The sequence below is a fragment of the Poecile atricapillus genome, chromosome 3 (genome assembly GCF_030490865.1).
Source record: "Poecile atricapillus isolate bPoeAtr1 chromosome 3, bPoeAtr1.hap1, whole genome shotgun sequence".
NCBI lineage: Eukaryota > Metazoa > Chordata > Aves > Passeriformes > Paridae > Poecile > Poecile atricapillus.
The window spans coordinates 65,284,076-65,300,928 of NC_081251.1; the positions used below are offsets into that span (position 1 = coordinate 65,284,076).

General features: G+C 42.3%; 1 protein-coding gene across 4 annotated transcripts in view; it reads right to left on the minus strand.

The window, feature by feature from the left end:
- The window catches only part of PDE7B (phosphodiesterase 7B), a 168,602-nt gene that overhangs the window by 70,253 nt on the left and 81,496 nt on the right, over nucleotides 1-16,853 (minus strand). The window contains exon 1 of one of the 4 annotated variants that reach the window (XM_058833984.1): nucleotides 10,305-10,792. The exons of the other annotated variants lie outside the window; for them this stretch is intronic. Within the exon in view, the coding sequence (XP_058689967.1) occupies nucleotides 10,305-10,542 (238 nt within the window). The 5' untranslated portion in view covers nucleotides 10,543-10,792. Of the gene's footprint in view, nucleotides 1-10,304; nucleotides 10,793-16,853 lie in introns of those variants that run through there. 4 annotated transcript variants of the gene reach the window in all.

Sequence of the window (16,853 nt, forward strand, 5' to 3'; positions counted from 1 at the left end):
GTAGGTACTTAATGATGTGCATGGCTGGAAATGGGGGAAGGGAAAATCTATTCCATTACTATTCCACAGGGAAATTAAATTGGCTTGCTGAGTCTGCCTGGTTAGGTGTTATAACTTTACTCTGAATTCCATCTCTTTAATGTAATTATGATTTAATAGCTATGAGATTTCAGTAGATGATCACATTTTACAGATTGCATCTTATAACTCAGAAAACCAGAACAGTATGCTGTAGGTAGCTTAAGCATTATTTGGCACAAGTCAGGTATCTTCCTTGACACTTAAGTCAGGCTCCTATCTTGAAGCAGAACTTCAGACCTAAAAGATCTGAGCATTCTGGTTCTACTGATGATCTGTGAAATCTTTTAAAGGCTCATACATTTCTAACAGCTAAAGCACACAGACCACTCAGTGAACACATCCCAGCCCAGTTCTGTCAGGAAAATCTCATACCACCCTTATTTTCTCCCCAGGAAAAATAGGGTCTTCAGGCACATTTCTGTCTTAAGCTACTTATTATTTGCTGTACCTCATCTTATATGCAGTATGTTATCTGCACTCATCTCGCAAATCCTACTATCCCTTTCACTTTTACAATGGGTAAGTTAACTAGTACTCCACGCTGCTGCAACTTCAGTTGCTATCCTTGGTATTTTCATCACTTTGGCTGAAATGCATGAAGCCAGAAAAATGGATAAACCATACTTCATAACATGCTCCTTAAAAAATAAAGTCTCTGAGAGTCAGTGCAGGACTGCACCAAGCCCATCTCATCTGTGTCACCATGCCCTTATCCACATCTGCAATTATGGTTTCCAGTTAGAGGGCAGGAGAACTGACAGAAAGATGGGCAAAAAGCTGTGGCAGCACTTATACACAGCAGTGATTGCTGCCTTACTCAAGGATTGAATTGACAAGGAGGGAATCTGGGATTAAACTTGGGACATGCTAGTGGACTAAACAGCACTGAAGAAATTTCCATCTCTCCCTCCAGCTCCTACCCACTGCTTGTCTCCTCAAAGTGCGCTCTGCTCCTCGCTGCTCTGCTTTCTTGAGAACTCTCAGTTTGCTGACTCTAAGCAGGATGTTCAAACTGACCATGATTGGAAGTGTATGCTGACAGTGTCTCACCTAAAAGCCTTGCAACCTCTGCCATTTTAGGGAGGTAGTTCTCAGCTGTGCAGTAAATTCTTCTTTTCTTAGTGTCTTTTCCAGTGGTCATGGAAAGCAACACACAGACTGTTAAACACACAGAACTGAGTACAGTTCTGAGGTATTACCAGTACTAATTTATTCAGCTAGCTTTAGTTCCCAAATGAGAACATAAAATGCACATTCACTAGTGCTTCCAGGAAGAATAGAAAGCAAGTGCAATAGCTGTGTAGCACCTACGAAGTTCAGAATCTCTTGCACACGGTTTTCTGTTTCTCGCTGTTAGTGTGCCTGTACATAATCTGTATCACTAAAATAATCTGCAGGCAGGGAGTGCAGAATTTGTTTTTTCTCCCCACTTTTTCTAATGAGACAAACTTGCATGCAAACCCCAAGCTGGATCAAGTAGCTTTTTCTGGCATTTCACAGAAGACCAGTCTCTCTCACCCCTTTATTCTCTCAGTTCCACTTGGAATTAGAAATGCAATTGCCCAATTACTGTGAAAGCAGCTGCTCCTGCAGTATATCCACTGAGGCTGGAAGCAGGAAATAAGAAATCTTCCATGAAAGCCGGTAATTACAAGATTTCCAGTTTCAGTTTTGTACACATGAACTGTTTGGAAGATGTCTGGATACGTGAAGTTTGGAACACAGCTATTTGGATAAGGACCTGGGTTCTTCAGTGAACACAGTCTTCTGATAACCCAGGTAACATGCAGAAATACCACCGCCCTCCCCTCCCCCCCGCCCCAAACTAGCTGCTGATAACCTTAACTAACAGGAAGCTCACTCACAGAAGCATTTCTTATTAGTCAGGGAAGAACTTAGACAACAGCTATTAAAAACAGGACAGTGGACTGTGTATGGAAGGTGTTTTTGGCACCTGCCAAAATTTTGATGGCTTAAGAAATGTTCTGCACCTGCATTTTCCAATTATTCTGTATGATTTTTTAACTGAATATTTGCCTGGCACATCTGTGTAGACACTAGCTTTTGACTACTGTGGAACATAGTTCCAGCAAGCTTAAAACTAATTTCTTCTACTTGATGAACCTACTTTATGATTTAACTTTCAAAAGCGGTGTCCAAACACTATTGTGTAGTACTTAGTTTAGAGTTATTCTTCTGTCTGATCTGTAATTCCAGCAGCTGAAAACAAAGCATTCAATCTCAAGGTACTGCTTAAGCAGCAGGAAAGAAGCAATGCCTGCCACAGCACAGTGCATTCCAAAAACCCTCCAGGATAACGCTTCACTTCTAACTGCACCTGCACAGAGCATCTTTTAAGCAGGCCTTTGAGTTAATACTTTGTCCTTACCTTATGTCAGGGATATCAGGAGAACACTGAGATAGCAATATTTGAAGGGCATTACCTCCACAAAAGCCAGAGCTGGCTACAGATGAAAGGATTTCACACTCTCCCACAGGAAGCGGAGTTATGCACACTTCCCCTTCAGAAGGGATCAGAGCAGGGGAAGTTTACAGCAATTTCTCCAAATGGTCTCATGTGTATAAAGAGACACTCAAGAGTACACCTTCCACAGGGTTTTACCTAAAAGTAACACTGAACATCCTGGTTTAGAACAAAGCCCATCCACATCCATGGAAAGACTGTCCCTCGCTTCACTGCAATTTCAAATAGGTCCTTGGCTCCTGGGACTTGGGAGCAATCCCACCGTCTCGCATTCCCAGAGATTATAAATAAACTGGCAAAGATCAGCGGCAAAGTTTTATTTTCTGAGTGAAATTTGAAAGATACCTGAATTTCAGGATATTCTGTTCAAAGAGCAACGGATGGGGTTTGCCTCTCTATTGCTACTAGTAAGGGGCAGATCTGACAGCAGTACTCTCGAGCCTGCTAAATCCTTGTGTTGGACCTCTCTCTTTGTAAACACCTTCGACCATACTATGTTCAACTTTTTCAGGGAAAACCACAGCTGGTAGTCTACAGATAAACCAAAAGATTGTTTTATCCAGTAGGTGAGCAAGAAGGATTTACTCCTCTCACACAGAGTTTGTAGCCGTAACAGTGACAGAAGACATCGTATGTTGCAAGCTGAGGAAAAAAAGATGAAGATATATTTTTGACAAAAAAGACATTTTTGTCTTGCATTTGTAAATCTACCTCATGGGTCAGTCAAGTACTTAATTTATCACATAATTTAGCAGGCTGAATGCTCTTTTTGAACGAGGTTAGGATGACTTACATAAAGTTTATAACAAATGTCAAAGCATGTTTTAAGCTGGATATCTCAAGAGTGTTTCACTTTTTAGTCCAGACAAAAGGAAGACAGAACTAGAAAGTTTTATAGAATTATGGCCAGAACCAGATGAATAATTGCTGTGAATCATCAGTCTGAAGTCCACTGACTTTTTTCAAAGAAGGTGACACCAGGGAGCTCCTGCAGGACTCCAACTCCGATTCAGACAAGTTTGCCATTTGTAAAGATGCCCATTGGAAACGTGGCAGTGGTGGGGCAGCACATGACTTATTAATGTAAGTAACATGATTTAGCATATTCTGAAAGCACATCTCTGGGGAGGGGGTGTGAACAGGTCAGAGTGGAGAAAATGGTGACACGGACACCCTTTTTCTTTGTTGCCTGGATGGAAATCCAGACTCACACTTCCTAGAGCAAGACTACAGAAATCTGTCTGGGATGTGTGTCTCCAAGCAAACTCTTTCAAGTACAACAGATAAGAAATGAAGTTTGTTATGAAGAAGCGCTGAAACAGCAAACACATTGCATACAATGCACTTCCTACTTTGGAAGTTGGAAGGCAGTATCAAGCCTCCTACAATGCATTTTAAACATTTCTGTCACATTCAAGCAATACAGAAAACCATCACCACTAGGCAGGCATGGCTAACACCACCACTGCTTTCTATCACTAGCCACTTAGCAGTTTAATTCTTCATAGGATACAGAGAACTTTAAAGTCAATTTAGCAAAAAGAAAAGAAAATTATCAGCTTTAACCCTAATGAAGCAAACAAGCATTCAACATCCCACACCCCCATGCCCCCAGAACCCTCCTACCCCCCAGCTCTGTTTGCATTACAGTGTAGTAGCTTTTCCAGCTTTTCCTTTAGAAACAATATTTTTATATATAAAGCCACATCTTTGGCTCCTAATATTTAGAACAGCTTCACTGAAAGCAATGGAACTGGCCACCATTACACAGCTCACTGGAATTTGCTCTATTTGTATTTACAGTTTTCAGCAGACTGCTCATTTGTCTCTGAGCTGACAGACCAATAAACCTCTATCACTTTTCTAGCACACCAGTCCCATTCCCTTCTTCATGCTGGCCAACATCTAACCCAGGCAATTACATTTTATCTCCTAACTTTATCCTGAAATCTTAGCTCTATAATATTGTAATCTTTTTGTCTCTTTTGTGGCTGTACAGAGCTGAACAGCTGCTCAAAGAGCTTCTCCAAATATTTCTGCAAATAAATTTTGTTTTCCAACATTCACAATAATGCAAACAAAAAATGTGCCAGCCAAGCTGAACTGAAAGACCATTTAGAAATCAGTGAAACTTTCACATTATTTCTTCTCTGCTGTTTACCCTGGTCTAGCTCCTATTTAGGTGGACACAGCAGTGGTTGAACTTGGTCATCTTAAAAGTCACTTCAAATTTAACTCTGAATACCCCAAAATACCAACAAATCCACACCAGAAAATTTATGTAAGAATGAAGTAGAAGAAAGTGGTTAAGCACATGGTTAAGTAGAAAATTTTCACTCCCAAAATAAACATGACTTCAATTAACAAACACACTCACATAAGCTCATTTTGACACATTCAAAATGAAAGACTTCTAATGTCTTCTAATATCAGTTTGTCATTTTACACTACATTTTAAAGATACTTTGAAGTAAAGAAGTAGGTATTAAACAAAGACCAGAATTTGAATGGTGACCATGATTTAATATCTCAAAATTATTTATTTGAAGCCAATTCTCTAATTAGTATAGTCTTTTGGAAAAAAATTAGCCCCAAATCTTATGTATTAATAACTTATGTTCAGCCAGTAAACTGAAGGGTTGTGTTTGAACAGCATTACCCATAGATGTGGTTTGAATTTTCTTTCTTGGTCTACATATACACACTACAGAGTAGTACTGCACACTGTCTAATTTCACTGTTCTTAATGAGACCATCACACACAGTTCCACAGATTAACCAGCTCTTCACAAAATATAGAGGAGCATATTTCTTGTTTCCAGGGGCAGGATTTTCAACACAACAGTCATTGAGCAATCAAAGTTGCCACAGGTAGCCTTCATCCTATCAAATCCACATTCTTTGTCCTTCTAAGTGTAATGGATTTAACAAGTCTCAGCATAAAACTTGGGGGGGGGGGGAATAGAAGAAGAAAACCTCATCTCAGAAATATATAGGAAGCTGTCTTCCTGCCTGCTGTGCATCTGTTAGCAGGACATAAAAGAAACTAATTTCAATCTAAACAATAACACAGGAGACTGGTCAGATGCTAAGTTAATGCCATTTGATACTTCCCACATTTTTTTTATTATTAGGATCCAAATTTGTGGCACCTACATGCTCAGCACCAAAAAGCTCAAAATTATGAGCTTTTAAGCTGTTAGCAAAACCCCCATTTGGTTCCCAGTAATTTTCAGCTTTAAATGTTAAGATTTTTTTGATTAGTTATTGCAGTAGAACTACAAACACAAGCATGAGTTTCAAGGTGTCGCAATGAAACACAATTCAGCAAATACACATCGTAACAGGTTGTTCAGAGAAGCTGTGGATGCCAGTTCCTGGAAATGTTCAAGGCCAGGTGGAATGGAACTTTGAGAAACCTGGTCTAGTGGAAGGTGTCCCTGCCCATGCCTAGGGGGTTGAAACTAGATGGTCTTTAAAGGTCTCTTCCAACTCAAATAATTTTGTGATTCTATAAGCAAAGATAGGAAGTGGAAGCATGAAGTTTATTTTAACATGCACAGCAAAGCTATTGCACAGCATGCTAAAATTTTTTTAATACTAAAGAAATACTAAATACTAAAATAGAAAATACTAAAATAGAAATGCTAAAGAAGGAATGTTTCCTGGAAGAACTAAGTCTTTGGGAGTCTTGTGAATAACTTTAAGGAAGACCTTCAAGCAACCACTTAGGAAACACACATGATTTGGCTCCGACCTCTCCAACAGGTGTATCACAAGATTGCTCAGCAGACAGCTCTAAGGTTTGAAAGAGCAAGCAAGAAGTTTGAATAGACTACAGAACTGTAAAGAAGACAGTGGACTGAGGAGAAGTAAACAGACACACCAATAACTGGTGGAGATTTTCCCAACTGTAACAGGAGTGATGTGTGGTACTTGCTTGTTTTTCCTACTCATGGCAAAGGGACTCACCAGCTAACAACAAGCATGAGGCATACATGAATCAAAACCTACATTTCTGAGAAAACATCCACCAACAGAAAGAGGTAAGTGGAAAAAACCATTCAGAGTTATTTCCAAAAACCCATAGCATCTTAACAGACCTCAGTAATTCTTAGTAGCACTGCACCTTCTCTCAAAGTCTTGCATGTCTGCACATGTGCAAGACTCAGTACAGAAAGTCTCTCTGGAGTTATCTGGGATGATCACTGGAAGCTTAAGAGATTGCTAACGCTCGTAATGAAGACTTTTGGATGCAAACCTGTACCTGTTCCCTGATCAGGTTTGTTAGATATGCAAAGCTACTGCTGAACTCTAGGAGAGGGTGATAAGAAGGTTAGGGTCATAAACAGAACACAGTTCCCTCCTAGAGATCAACACAGTTTCAGATCAGAATTATTTGAATAACTCAACTGTAATAATATCAACCCATGCTGTTATTTTATTCAAATAAAAGGCATTGGCTTACAAATAATCTATTTGAAACACAGTATGGAATGACATTGAGTTATACCCATTTCCTACAGAAATGGCTTCTGGCACAGTCAGAGAGAGTCTTCAACAAATCTCAGTTTTGTGCTGATTTGGTCAGGGATTGAAATGGGGGGGGGGAAGAGTTACTAAGCAACATCAGGCCAGGAGCAGGAGAAAGGTCTGTAGTCTTAATTGATACTAACTTTAAAAAGCAGTGCAACAACAAGAGAAGGCTCAAGATGAGAGTTTTACTGCTTTGGAAGTGAAAATAAGTCATCATTAGAAACCCCAGGCAGGCAATCACTGAAATCCGAGTTTTTCATTCATCCCAACTACATGCTGCACAATGTATTGCAAACCCTTTTTTTGCAGGGAGATTAAGTAGCTTATTCTCAGTAGTGAACAAGATGAAAGACCCAGATATAGCTCTTACATATGAGAGCCCAGGACACATACATAGTTTTCTCTCTACTCCTACCTCAGGAAAGGGGAATGCGGTGTAAATTACTGCTAAATGGGTCCCCAAGACATTGCCATCCACAGAACTGACATCATGTGCAGATATAGCTCTTCCTCCTCCACACTATCTATGGTTAAGAGGGTTGTGACTTTTCTAGAAAGCCAGCCCAAAGCCCAGTCTCCAGACCACTCGGACAAGGCAAAGAAATTTGCTTAACTAAATCTGTATTAATATGATCAAGCAAGCCAGAAATCCTGACAGTTTCCTTCCAGAATTCATATCTATTTCCTCTTCTACTGTAAGCAAAGTAGTTTCATGAGGATGTGATAACAGAACATGAGTTATCACATGAATACTTAAAAATTAAAATGAAAAAGCCCTTGATGTGGAAAGTGCTGTGAACCCTACTACTGAACAATCAACCTTTATTTGCCTAGCCAGCAGTACCTCAAGCAGAAGTTATTTGCTTTAACTTCACCTGAAGAAAATCTGATTCCTGACTAACTACTGGCTTTTTTATAAGATTCAAGTTATTAAGTTTTACTCTGTTTTTTGGTGGGTTTTTTTTTCAGGAATCAAACATGTAAAAAACCACACAAACACAAACCTGAGTACCTCAAACTACTGAGCCTTCCCAATTATTATCTCTTCTTCCCATTTCTGCATTCTTTGACTCTGCACTTATTTAAGTACACTAGATTTCAGCATTTACTGGTTTTCCCACATACTCCAATGTACTTAAAGTGACTAAAATGAAACCACAAGAGGGAAAACTACTGGGATGACTGTTGCTGAGGAGGAAAAACCAGCAACCCAGGTCTGGTTCACTCAAACTGTCTGATGATTCGTATTTAAAGTGTTGAGAGTTAAGAGTCATCTTCTGCCCTGATTTGTCCTGGTGCAAGTCAGCTGAGCTTACGAAATAGGATCTGGCACCATGAAGAGGACTGTCCCCTCACAGGATACGAGTAATGGCCACTTGAGTAAATGTAAGTTACTCACATCCTGCTAGTGGACTAATCTGTCTCTGTACATTCACATTCATTTTTAGTTGCCTGCAGGAATCTGAAGGTGAATCTCATTTGTTACCTAATGAAAGTAATTCCACCAGATACAACACAAGCACTCTGAAAAACCACCATTACTCACACATAAAGTGTAAGCAATGCAGCATTTCTTAGGTTGCTTAATTAGGGTCCATATCTGAACACTCAGCATTCACCACACAAGCCTCAATCTCCCTGGTTGGCTATGGTACCTTCCCAGCTGATTTGCTCCAAGTCTCAAAGAGCAATATGACCTCCTCTTTCATTATCCAGATCACTCTTACTTATTATTCTTTTAAAGTGAAGTGATTCCCAAGAGTAGGGTGACTGCACACCTTCTCCAGAGTCTTTTTCAAATCTCCCCTTTTTCAAAACAGTGGACCACCCATTTCTTTATTAAACTGCACACATTTTAAATAAAAGACATACAATGAACAACCAGTCAACCTCAGCAGGCATTCAAAAGTGATCGACCAATACCTATTTAATATTCAAGTTTATATATGCAGTTACGGAGAATACATACATACACACAACAAGCACTTCAAAATATCTACAAAGAGGTGATTCTACCTAAGAAATTAAATTATTCTGGTACAAAATACTGCAAATTATAGGTACCAATAACAGGTACACCAAAGGAAGGCAGAGGCGCAATATTTGAAGACTGAATGCATCGGAAGAATTTAATGACCAAGTCACAATGACGTGATAATCCAGAGTTCTGAAGAAACAAGACACACAGTTTTATTAAGTCTACTAAATCACAGCAGTGCAATTACAGGAGAATAAAAAATTACCAACTGGTACTGAGACAACCACAGGCCTATCACCCTGACTTCAACAGAAGGCAAGAGGTTTTGAACCATAAGCAATGCGGAGCACAGGTTAAGACGCAGAATCAAGTGATCAGAAGTACCAGGCTAAGCCGAAAACTCATCTCCACCTAATTAAAATATCGCAGGTCTAGCCTGGACTTCAGTAAAACATGTGATGATGTGCCATGTGTTAGTGAGATTGGAAAAAAAGACAGACAAGATTTATACAGTTAATGAAAAAGCAAGCGCTCTTTACCCAGTCATATACCACATTTAAAGAGAAAATAGTGGCATAGGGCAGAGTTTTTCAAGTTTTTTATAGTGGTGGTTATCAAAACCCAAGCCGTAAGGGAGTCGCTCCGCTTCGCACAAGGGAAGCGCGGGCCGGTCGTGTGAAGGGAGCCCAGCGCACGCAAAGGTCGGGGAGAGGTTTGCCGATGGAAGAGGAGAGGCCATGCTCTCGGAAGGGCACGGCGAACACAGCCGGGAAAGCTCCTGCAGCGGCCGGGCTGCCCGGCGGCCCCGGGGCGCCGCTTCTCCGTCACCTTCACCGCGGGGCCGCCGCTGCGGAGCTCCGGGCGGGCCGGGAGAGCTCTCGGCGCCGGCACTGAGCCCGGCTGCCCCGGCGGTCAGCCTCCGAGCCGCGGAGCTACTCGCTCTGGTTTTCAGCCGCGCTTGTATCACCCCGGCTACAAACACCACGCATCAGACCGGCCGGGGCAGCGCCATCGGCAAACTGACGTGGCTTCGGCGCGGCACAGCCTCCGGTGCGCGTGTCCCGGCGGCGGAGCGCTGCCCAAAGCAGGAGCTCTTTCTCAGCTCCGCGGTCCCGGCGGCTCTGCCCCACGCCGGGACGGTCCGGCTCCGACCGCGGCTCCCCGCCACCCCCGGCCCCCAGCGGCTCCGCAGCTTCCCCGAGCAGCAGGGCGAGGGAAACCTACCTGCCGGACCGCCCAGGGCATCCTCGCTCTCCAAAACGCCTCTGTGCTTCGCCCCGCGGAGCTCCCCCTTGGATTTCCAAACGAGCTTTACCATCTTGATCATCTCGGGCAAGTCCCAGGCCAGGGTCCCCTGCTGATAACCGGGCAGGCTGCCCATGGGAAAGGGCATCGGCTCTTCCCCCGTCCTCCTTCGCCTGCCCGGCTCTGCCGCGGGGAAGAAGCGCTCCAGTACCGGCATCCTGGCCCGCGCCCCGCGCCGGGGAGCCGCAGCCACCCCCCGGCCCGAGCAGCCGCGATGGGCATCCAGAGCGGGGCGAGGGCGCCCGGCTGCCCACCGCCGCCGTCCCTCGCCAGGGGCGCGCTCGGCCCCGGCCCCGCGGAAGGAAGGAGCTCCGGGCTCCGGCGGCCGCGCTCGGCTCCCGCCGCTGCGCGCCCTCAGCCCGCCGCCAGGCGCCTGCAGCCGGGGCCAAGCGGCTGCCGGGCAGGCGCGGGGCCGCCGCTCATGCCGGCGCGGCGCCGGGACCCGGGGGCGGGGGCTCGGGCCGCTGCTGCGGGCGGCACCCGGGGCGGTCGCAGCTCACACCCCGCTAAGCGCCACGGCCGAGGCACTTTGACTTTATCCCCGCCGTGATGCCATGGGGGAGCCCCCTCCGCCCCGCCTTCCTCCTCGCCCAGCTGGCTGCGGAGCCGGTGGGGGTTTTGGCCTCTTAGTCAAAGCCCGCCGTCACCTCGGCTGCCCTTGGGCGGGAGGAAGGGCGGTGATTCACGGGACGCGGCGAGGGCCGGGAGCGGAGCAGGAGCGCGCTGGCGGCGTGCGGTGCCCCCGCCTGCCCCGCTCTCGGACGCCAGCCCGACCCGGCACGCAGAGGGGCAGCGGAGGTGCCGGCGCCTGAGGGGTCGGAGAGCAGGGAGCTGCTGAAAGGACGGGTTTAGGGCTTAGGAGAGGGCGTGGGGTCTGCCCCGCGCCCGCGGTCACTTGGGCTGTAAAGCTGCACCTGAACGGGTTCACATTAGGACAGAGCCTGGTGGCAGCGGTCGCTCCCGGACTACGATGAGGAGGCAATTATTCATCGCTAATCTTTAAAAACAAGGCAAAGCCGCCCGGCAGAGTGCTCTGTCTCATGCAGCAACAGAGGTGGCGTGCTGGGGCTGCGCAGCTGTCAGCGAGGGCTTCCCCGGACTTGGGGGCTGCCTTCGGCCAGACCCCATAGCAGCGCCCGGCCCTTCCCTGACATCCTGGCGCCGGAGGGGCCATGCGATTTTCAAAACATTTATATTGCCTTTATACAGTATACCCTCTTTAGCCTGCTCGTGGTACTGGTCTGTCCCTTAGATTACGGAGCGTACAGCGGAGGGTGGAGGTGGAGCTCTTGCACCAGCACTTAGTTTTCAGTAAAATTGCAGAAGACTTATTTAATGGGATTTTAGTAGGCTTTATAACATTTTCTAGCGTGCATAGTTAATACGTTTGTCTTCTCTGGGTTACATTCAGTGTTCTGCCTTCTCTCCAGATGGAAAAGTAAACCGCCAAACAAGCAGGATCTCCCTTCACACAGGAAGAGAAGCCAAGAGAATGGACTGAAACTAAACACCCTTACATGTAGAAAACAGAGTGCACAACTCTTTCCTCCTCATATTAACATCATGCTGTTTCCCTGTTACAGGATTTCTGCCCTGCTTATCTTGATGTCTCAGCCTCAAAGTGACAGCTCTAATGGTTTGCTTAAGTTTTGATTCAGGGTGTAGTGCCATACTATTAGCCCTCTACACTTGGTAGCTTTGCCTTGAAAATTATGAAGCGCTTCCAAAGTAGTGTAGTATTGTTTTTGTGCTGCTATTTTGCACTCTTTTGTATCAGGATATCCTGACTCTGAACAAAGGAGTTAAGAACAAAGAAATAGATGATGTGCAGTACAGTAGCTCAAGCATTGACACATTTGTACAATCTGTGGTTATAATTTTCTAGAAAGGCAAATTTTATTTGTTTTATTTTCATCTAGCTTACTGTGATATTTCAGGTGTTTCATATTGATGTGTCTCGTGCAATTACTCTTTAAAGCACTGTTCCTATCAAAAAGGGATAAACTAGGCAACTGAAACCCAGAAGACTTTGAGGACACTGTCTACTGCATGGTTTAAACCTTACACCCCAACTACTTCATTTTGGCTTTGTGCAACAAGGAATTGCAGTAACTTTTTTTCAGCTATTGTTTTTCCTCTTTGTTTACCTCTGTGCTTTGTGGTCCCCACTGAGGCAAAGAGCAGAAGTGCCAGAGCACTCTGAAAGAAAGGCTATCCTTGTGCCATTTCCAGCTTCACTGGATGCAAAAAGTGATCAAGAAATAACTGAAAGTGGCAATTAGTGCTATGGTTTAGCTGACAAAGTGGTGTACTGCCAAAGGTTGGACGCAAGGGTCGTGGAGATCTTTCCCAACCATAATTATTCTATGATAAAAGATACCAGACATTGTGGAAGGCAATGTATTCACAGATGTTCAGACTAATTTTTAGATTAATACCTGAATATTTAAGTGCTTAACAGAACTTAGACAGCCCTCTTGATAGCAGCAATAAAAGATTTCTAAACCTATACTACCTTCTTGTGTTCTTAAAACAGTGAAAGGCTTTGTATCATTTGTAGCTGGGTCACTTGGGTAGGTACCTGGTTTTTGGATAGGATCAGGATTAATTGTTGTATTTTTTTTCACTTACAGTTCTACAGGTGCAAAGGAGGAGGCCAGTCCAAAAACAAACTGAAATACATCTATTGTTATAGTATCAGTATTTCAAGAAGCTATGTAGTAAACCTAATGAAATGTACTTTTTCTCTTGTAAGATTACTGTCAAATGAAAACAACTGTTTTTAGCTAGCCTGGAGTTTTTGTTTTTGTTTTCTTTCTGATTTCTGGACAGTTTAAGGATCAGCAGTTGTGAATGAAAAAAAGTATGTTAAAATTGTTGCTTGGCATTAATAGGTATGTCTGTAAAGTAATTAATCTTATTCTTAATGAACTAATGCTTCACAGTTGTACTCCAATTCAGTGATTACTTATCTTTAATTCATTCAAGATTTTGCTGTAACTGACTTTCTTTTTTGACTTTTTCATTATAAGAATGGTGCCACATAAGCTGCTCACAGGAAAGCCTGAGAGATCTATACTTGAATGTAAGGAGTTCTAGCACCAATCTCTACATCACTCTCAGAGATCTCTAATTGACAAAATGCTCAGATTTTGCAAGTTCTCTGCTTGTCTGTCTTCAGCTGTGCTGTGATGATTTATCCAACTTGAAGATGTGACCTTAACATCATGCTTTTCAGTTAAGAAAATCCATCAGAAATAAAACATACTCCTCCTACACAGCAATGTACCCAGCCATTTATAACTGCATTTTGAATGGTCCTTCAGCAAGCTTGACTCACCTAAAATTTCTCTTTTGTATTCACACTTAGAGCCATATTTGAAGGAAACGCTTTAGCAGAGATAGATGGCTTTATTTCTACCAACTGCATTTCTCTCTGACTCCGACTTAAAGAAGCTTAAGTGATTACAATAGAAATATAAATGTATTAGCTCTGTCCCTCATTCATTCTGAGAACCAATGCCAAAAAAAAGGCAAATGGAGTCATCTGAAAACATGACAAGGCAGTGCAGTTTCACAGGTAGACATGAGAACTGGAAAAGACTTGAGGAAAGGAATACTGTGGTGTGAGAAAAGGGAAGAGAGTAAGCTGACAGATTAATAGCTGGTGTTTCATAGTTGGTGTCTCTTAAAAAGTTTTACTTGTTTGCTTATTCACTCTGAAGTTATGTACTAAGAGCAGCAGCAGCAGAATTGCATGCCAGATGGTAGAGGAAGTGCCTCGTGTATCTTTCCAGTCTACTGAAGCCTGCAGGGTTCTTGTTAACCCACTGCTCTGGTTTTCATTGCAAATTCCTTTCTTCCCCTTTTTGCTTTTCCTTCCTTCAAAGAAAAAGGAGGGAGGGGGGAAGAAAAAAAAAGAAAAAAAGAGAGAAAAGCCATAGTTTAAACTGTCAGTAGCACCATCGTTTTGGCTTTGAGCTACCCTGTCTTTTGCCAAATATACTGTCTCCAGCAGCTCTCCCACAACAAATCAGTCCAGACACACAAAAGCTGTAAAAAAAGAATGGTGAAGAAAGATCCTTGATTGTCTTCTTCTACCCCCCCCCCAGCCTTTTCCTTTTGCTTCCTTCCTCAAGCTTCATTCCCCAGCAGTGGTCTCCTTCTTGCCAGTACTGTAAGCGATACTGGAACCTCCAGCCTGCAGCTTTGCTGACAGCTTCTTTAGAGTACAGGCGCCTTTGCCTTTCTGTATTAACAGGCCATTGTAAAGCAGAAGTTATATTCTATTATTCTTCCCACTTCCATCTGATAGCTGATTTTGAAAAAAGGTCTCATAAATTATTAGCATGGCAGAGTCATTACTTTTGGAAACTTTTCCTATTCTTTCAGCTAACCCACACCGCTACATTGTGTCAGAACTTGCATTTCCAAACAGACACCTAAAAATATTTTATATAGTCTGTTTTTACAGTATATTATTTTAAAAAATTGGGAAAAATACTGCCAGTTTTTTAAGTGATTCACAAACATTAAGAAGTTTAAATGTAGAGACCAGTTTTAAAGACTATCAGATATTGATTTTTAGAAAGTGTAAAGCATATGTCTTTAGATGGCTCTTATTTGTGAAATCATCAGTAGTTGCTTATGAAAAGTATGCCTTTGTCTCTGTCCCAGGGATTGTAGTCATGCAGAGACCACAGGTGAGGCCATTGCCTAGGGTCAGAACCAGGAGATGACACCATCACCAGAATCAAATTTTATGAGGTTTCAGACAGGGTGAGCTTAATGTAGAAGAGAAGATTGCAAGTGCTGGGGCATAGTCCCTACAAAGAAAGTAACAAAATAAAAAAATTAAAAAAAAAAAAAAGGGTGCACATTTACAGGACAGAGTAATCAGAGCAACAGGGAAAACAAGAATGCAAGTGAGTAACTTTTAAAATGGACAGAGTGCCTAAGAAAGTTGAAGAATATGACAGAAGAAACATAAGCAGGTGTAGTTATGCAGATTTTTTTCTAATAACCTCCTGGAAGGTTTCTTTCATCACTTTAAAAATCATAGTATAATTTTCTTATTCCTTGCCCCACATTTGTCTCATTCCAGATGTCTGTTATTTTTATGTCATTCTTACTACTAAGAACAATTACTCTTAGTTATTGCAATTACTTCATTAAATAAGAAAAAAATTATATTTATTTGAGGACAGTTGCTATGTCTTTGCTCTTAAGTGGACATATAAAATTCTCTAAGTTCTATCTCAGAACATTTTTCCCAACCCTGAGATTATTTTAATATTTTTACTACAAATTCTCAGCAATTCACTAATTTTTCTTTGATGCATACTAACGGTACACGGTAGAAGAGGTTTTTTTTGCCTGCTACCAACCCACTTTCCAGAGCAGTGAGCTGAACTGCTAAGAGAATGGTACAATTAATTAATTAATTAATATTGCCTGATCTTCGCATAGCATCACACCTTGAGAGCCTCACCTACTGGAAAATGTAGAAGACAGGCAGTAGTGTTCTATGGATTCATAAACTGTTGGTTGTTTTCATCAGTTAATCAGATTCCTTGGGAAAAGGTTCTGGAAATGGAGGAATAACAATTGCTTGAGTTCTGTACAGCAAGGAAAAAATGCCTTTTTCATTCTTAGTGCAAGTGAAAGAATAAATTTTTAAGATTAACAAATTATACTATTAACTAAGCAAAAATGCTTGCAGTAAAGAAATAAACAGAAGTCCATAACTAATTTGAAACAGTGAGGTTGTGTAATATTTCCTTTGCTCACTCGGGAAAATTAAAAGTTCAACATACTGAATGTGATGATTCAAATCTCCCACAGTAAACAGCAAAATTCTATGTGGCTTTAAAGTAAATAGAAAATAACATAATAGATTCATCGCACCTTAAGGAACCATAATAAAAAAATAATACTGATAAGCTGAAAGGGAATTGCCAGTGTGATATTTAATTGTGTTGCACAATGTATCTGATGGACTCTGTTAGTTTATTCCCTCCCTTAATTCTTACACACTAACAAAATTTACCTGATCCAAGGCAAAGTCAAGGGATTTAGAAAAAACTCATTGCCTGAGTTTACAGAGTGATCATTGTAACAGATGCTTAATGATGGACTAGGGTAACAGAGTGGGAGGTAAAGAACACTGCATCAGCTTGAAAATGTTGGTAGAAATTGGGTAGGTAGAAAATAATAACCTGTTATTTGGGACAGTGGACATGCTAGTAATCATCTTTATGAAACAACCCTATAAAAAGAAAAACCTCTGCATGCCACGGGATTCCCTTTAGGGAATACATGAAAAAAGGCTGAGTAGAAAAAGGAACTATGTGTGAGACACTTATCCCTTAAATATATAACTAATAGTAAGTAACTGTATAGTCTCAATGAATTCAAAGGGATTGCTGCCATCTTTAAAGCTGAGCATGTGCATAGATATTTTCTTGA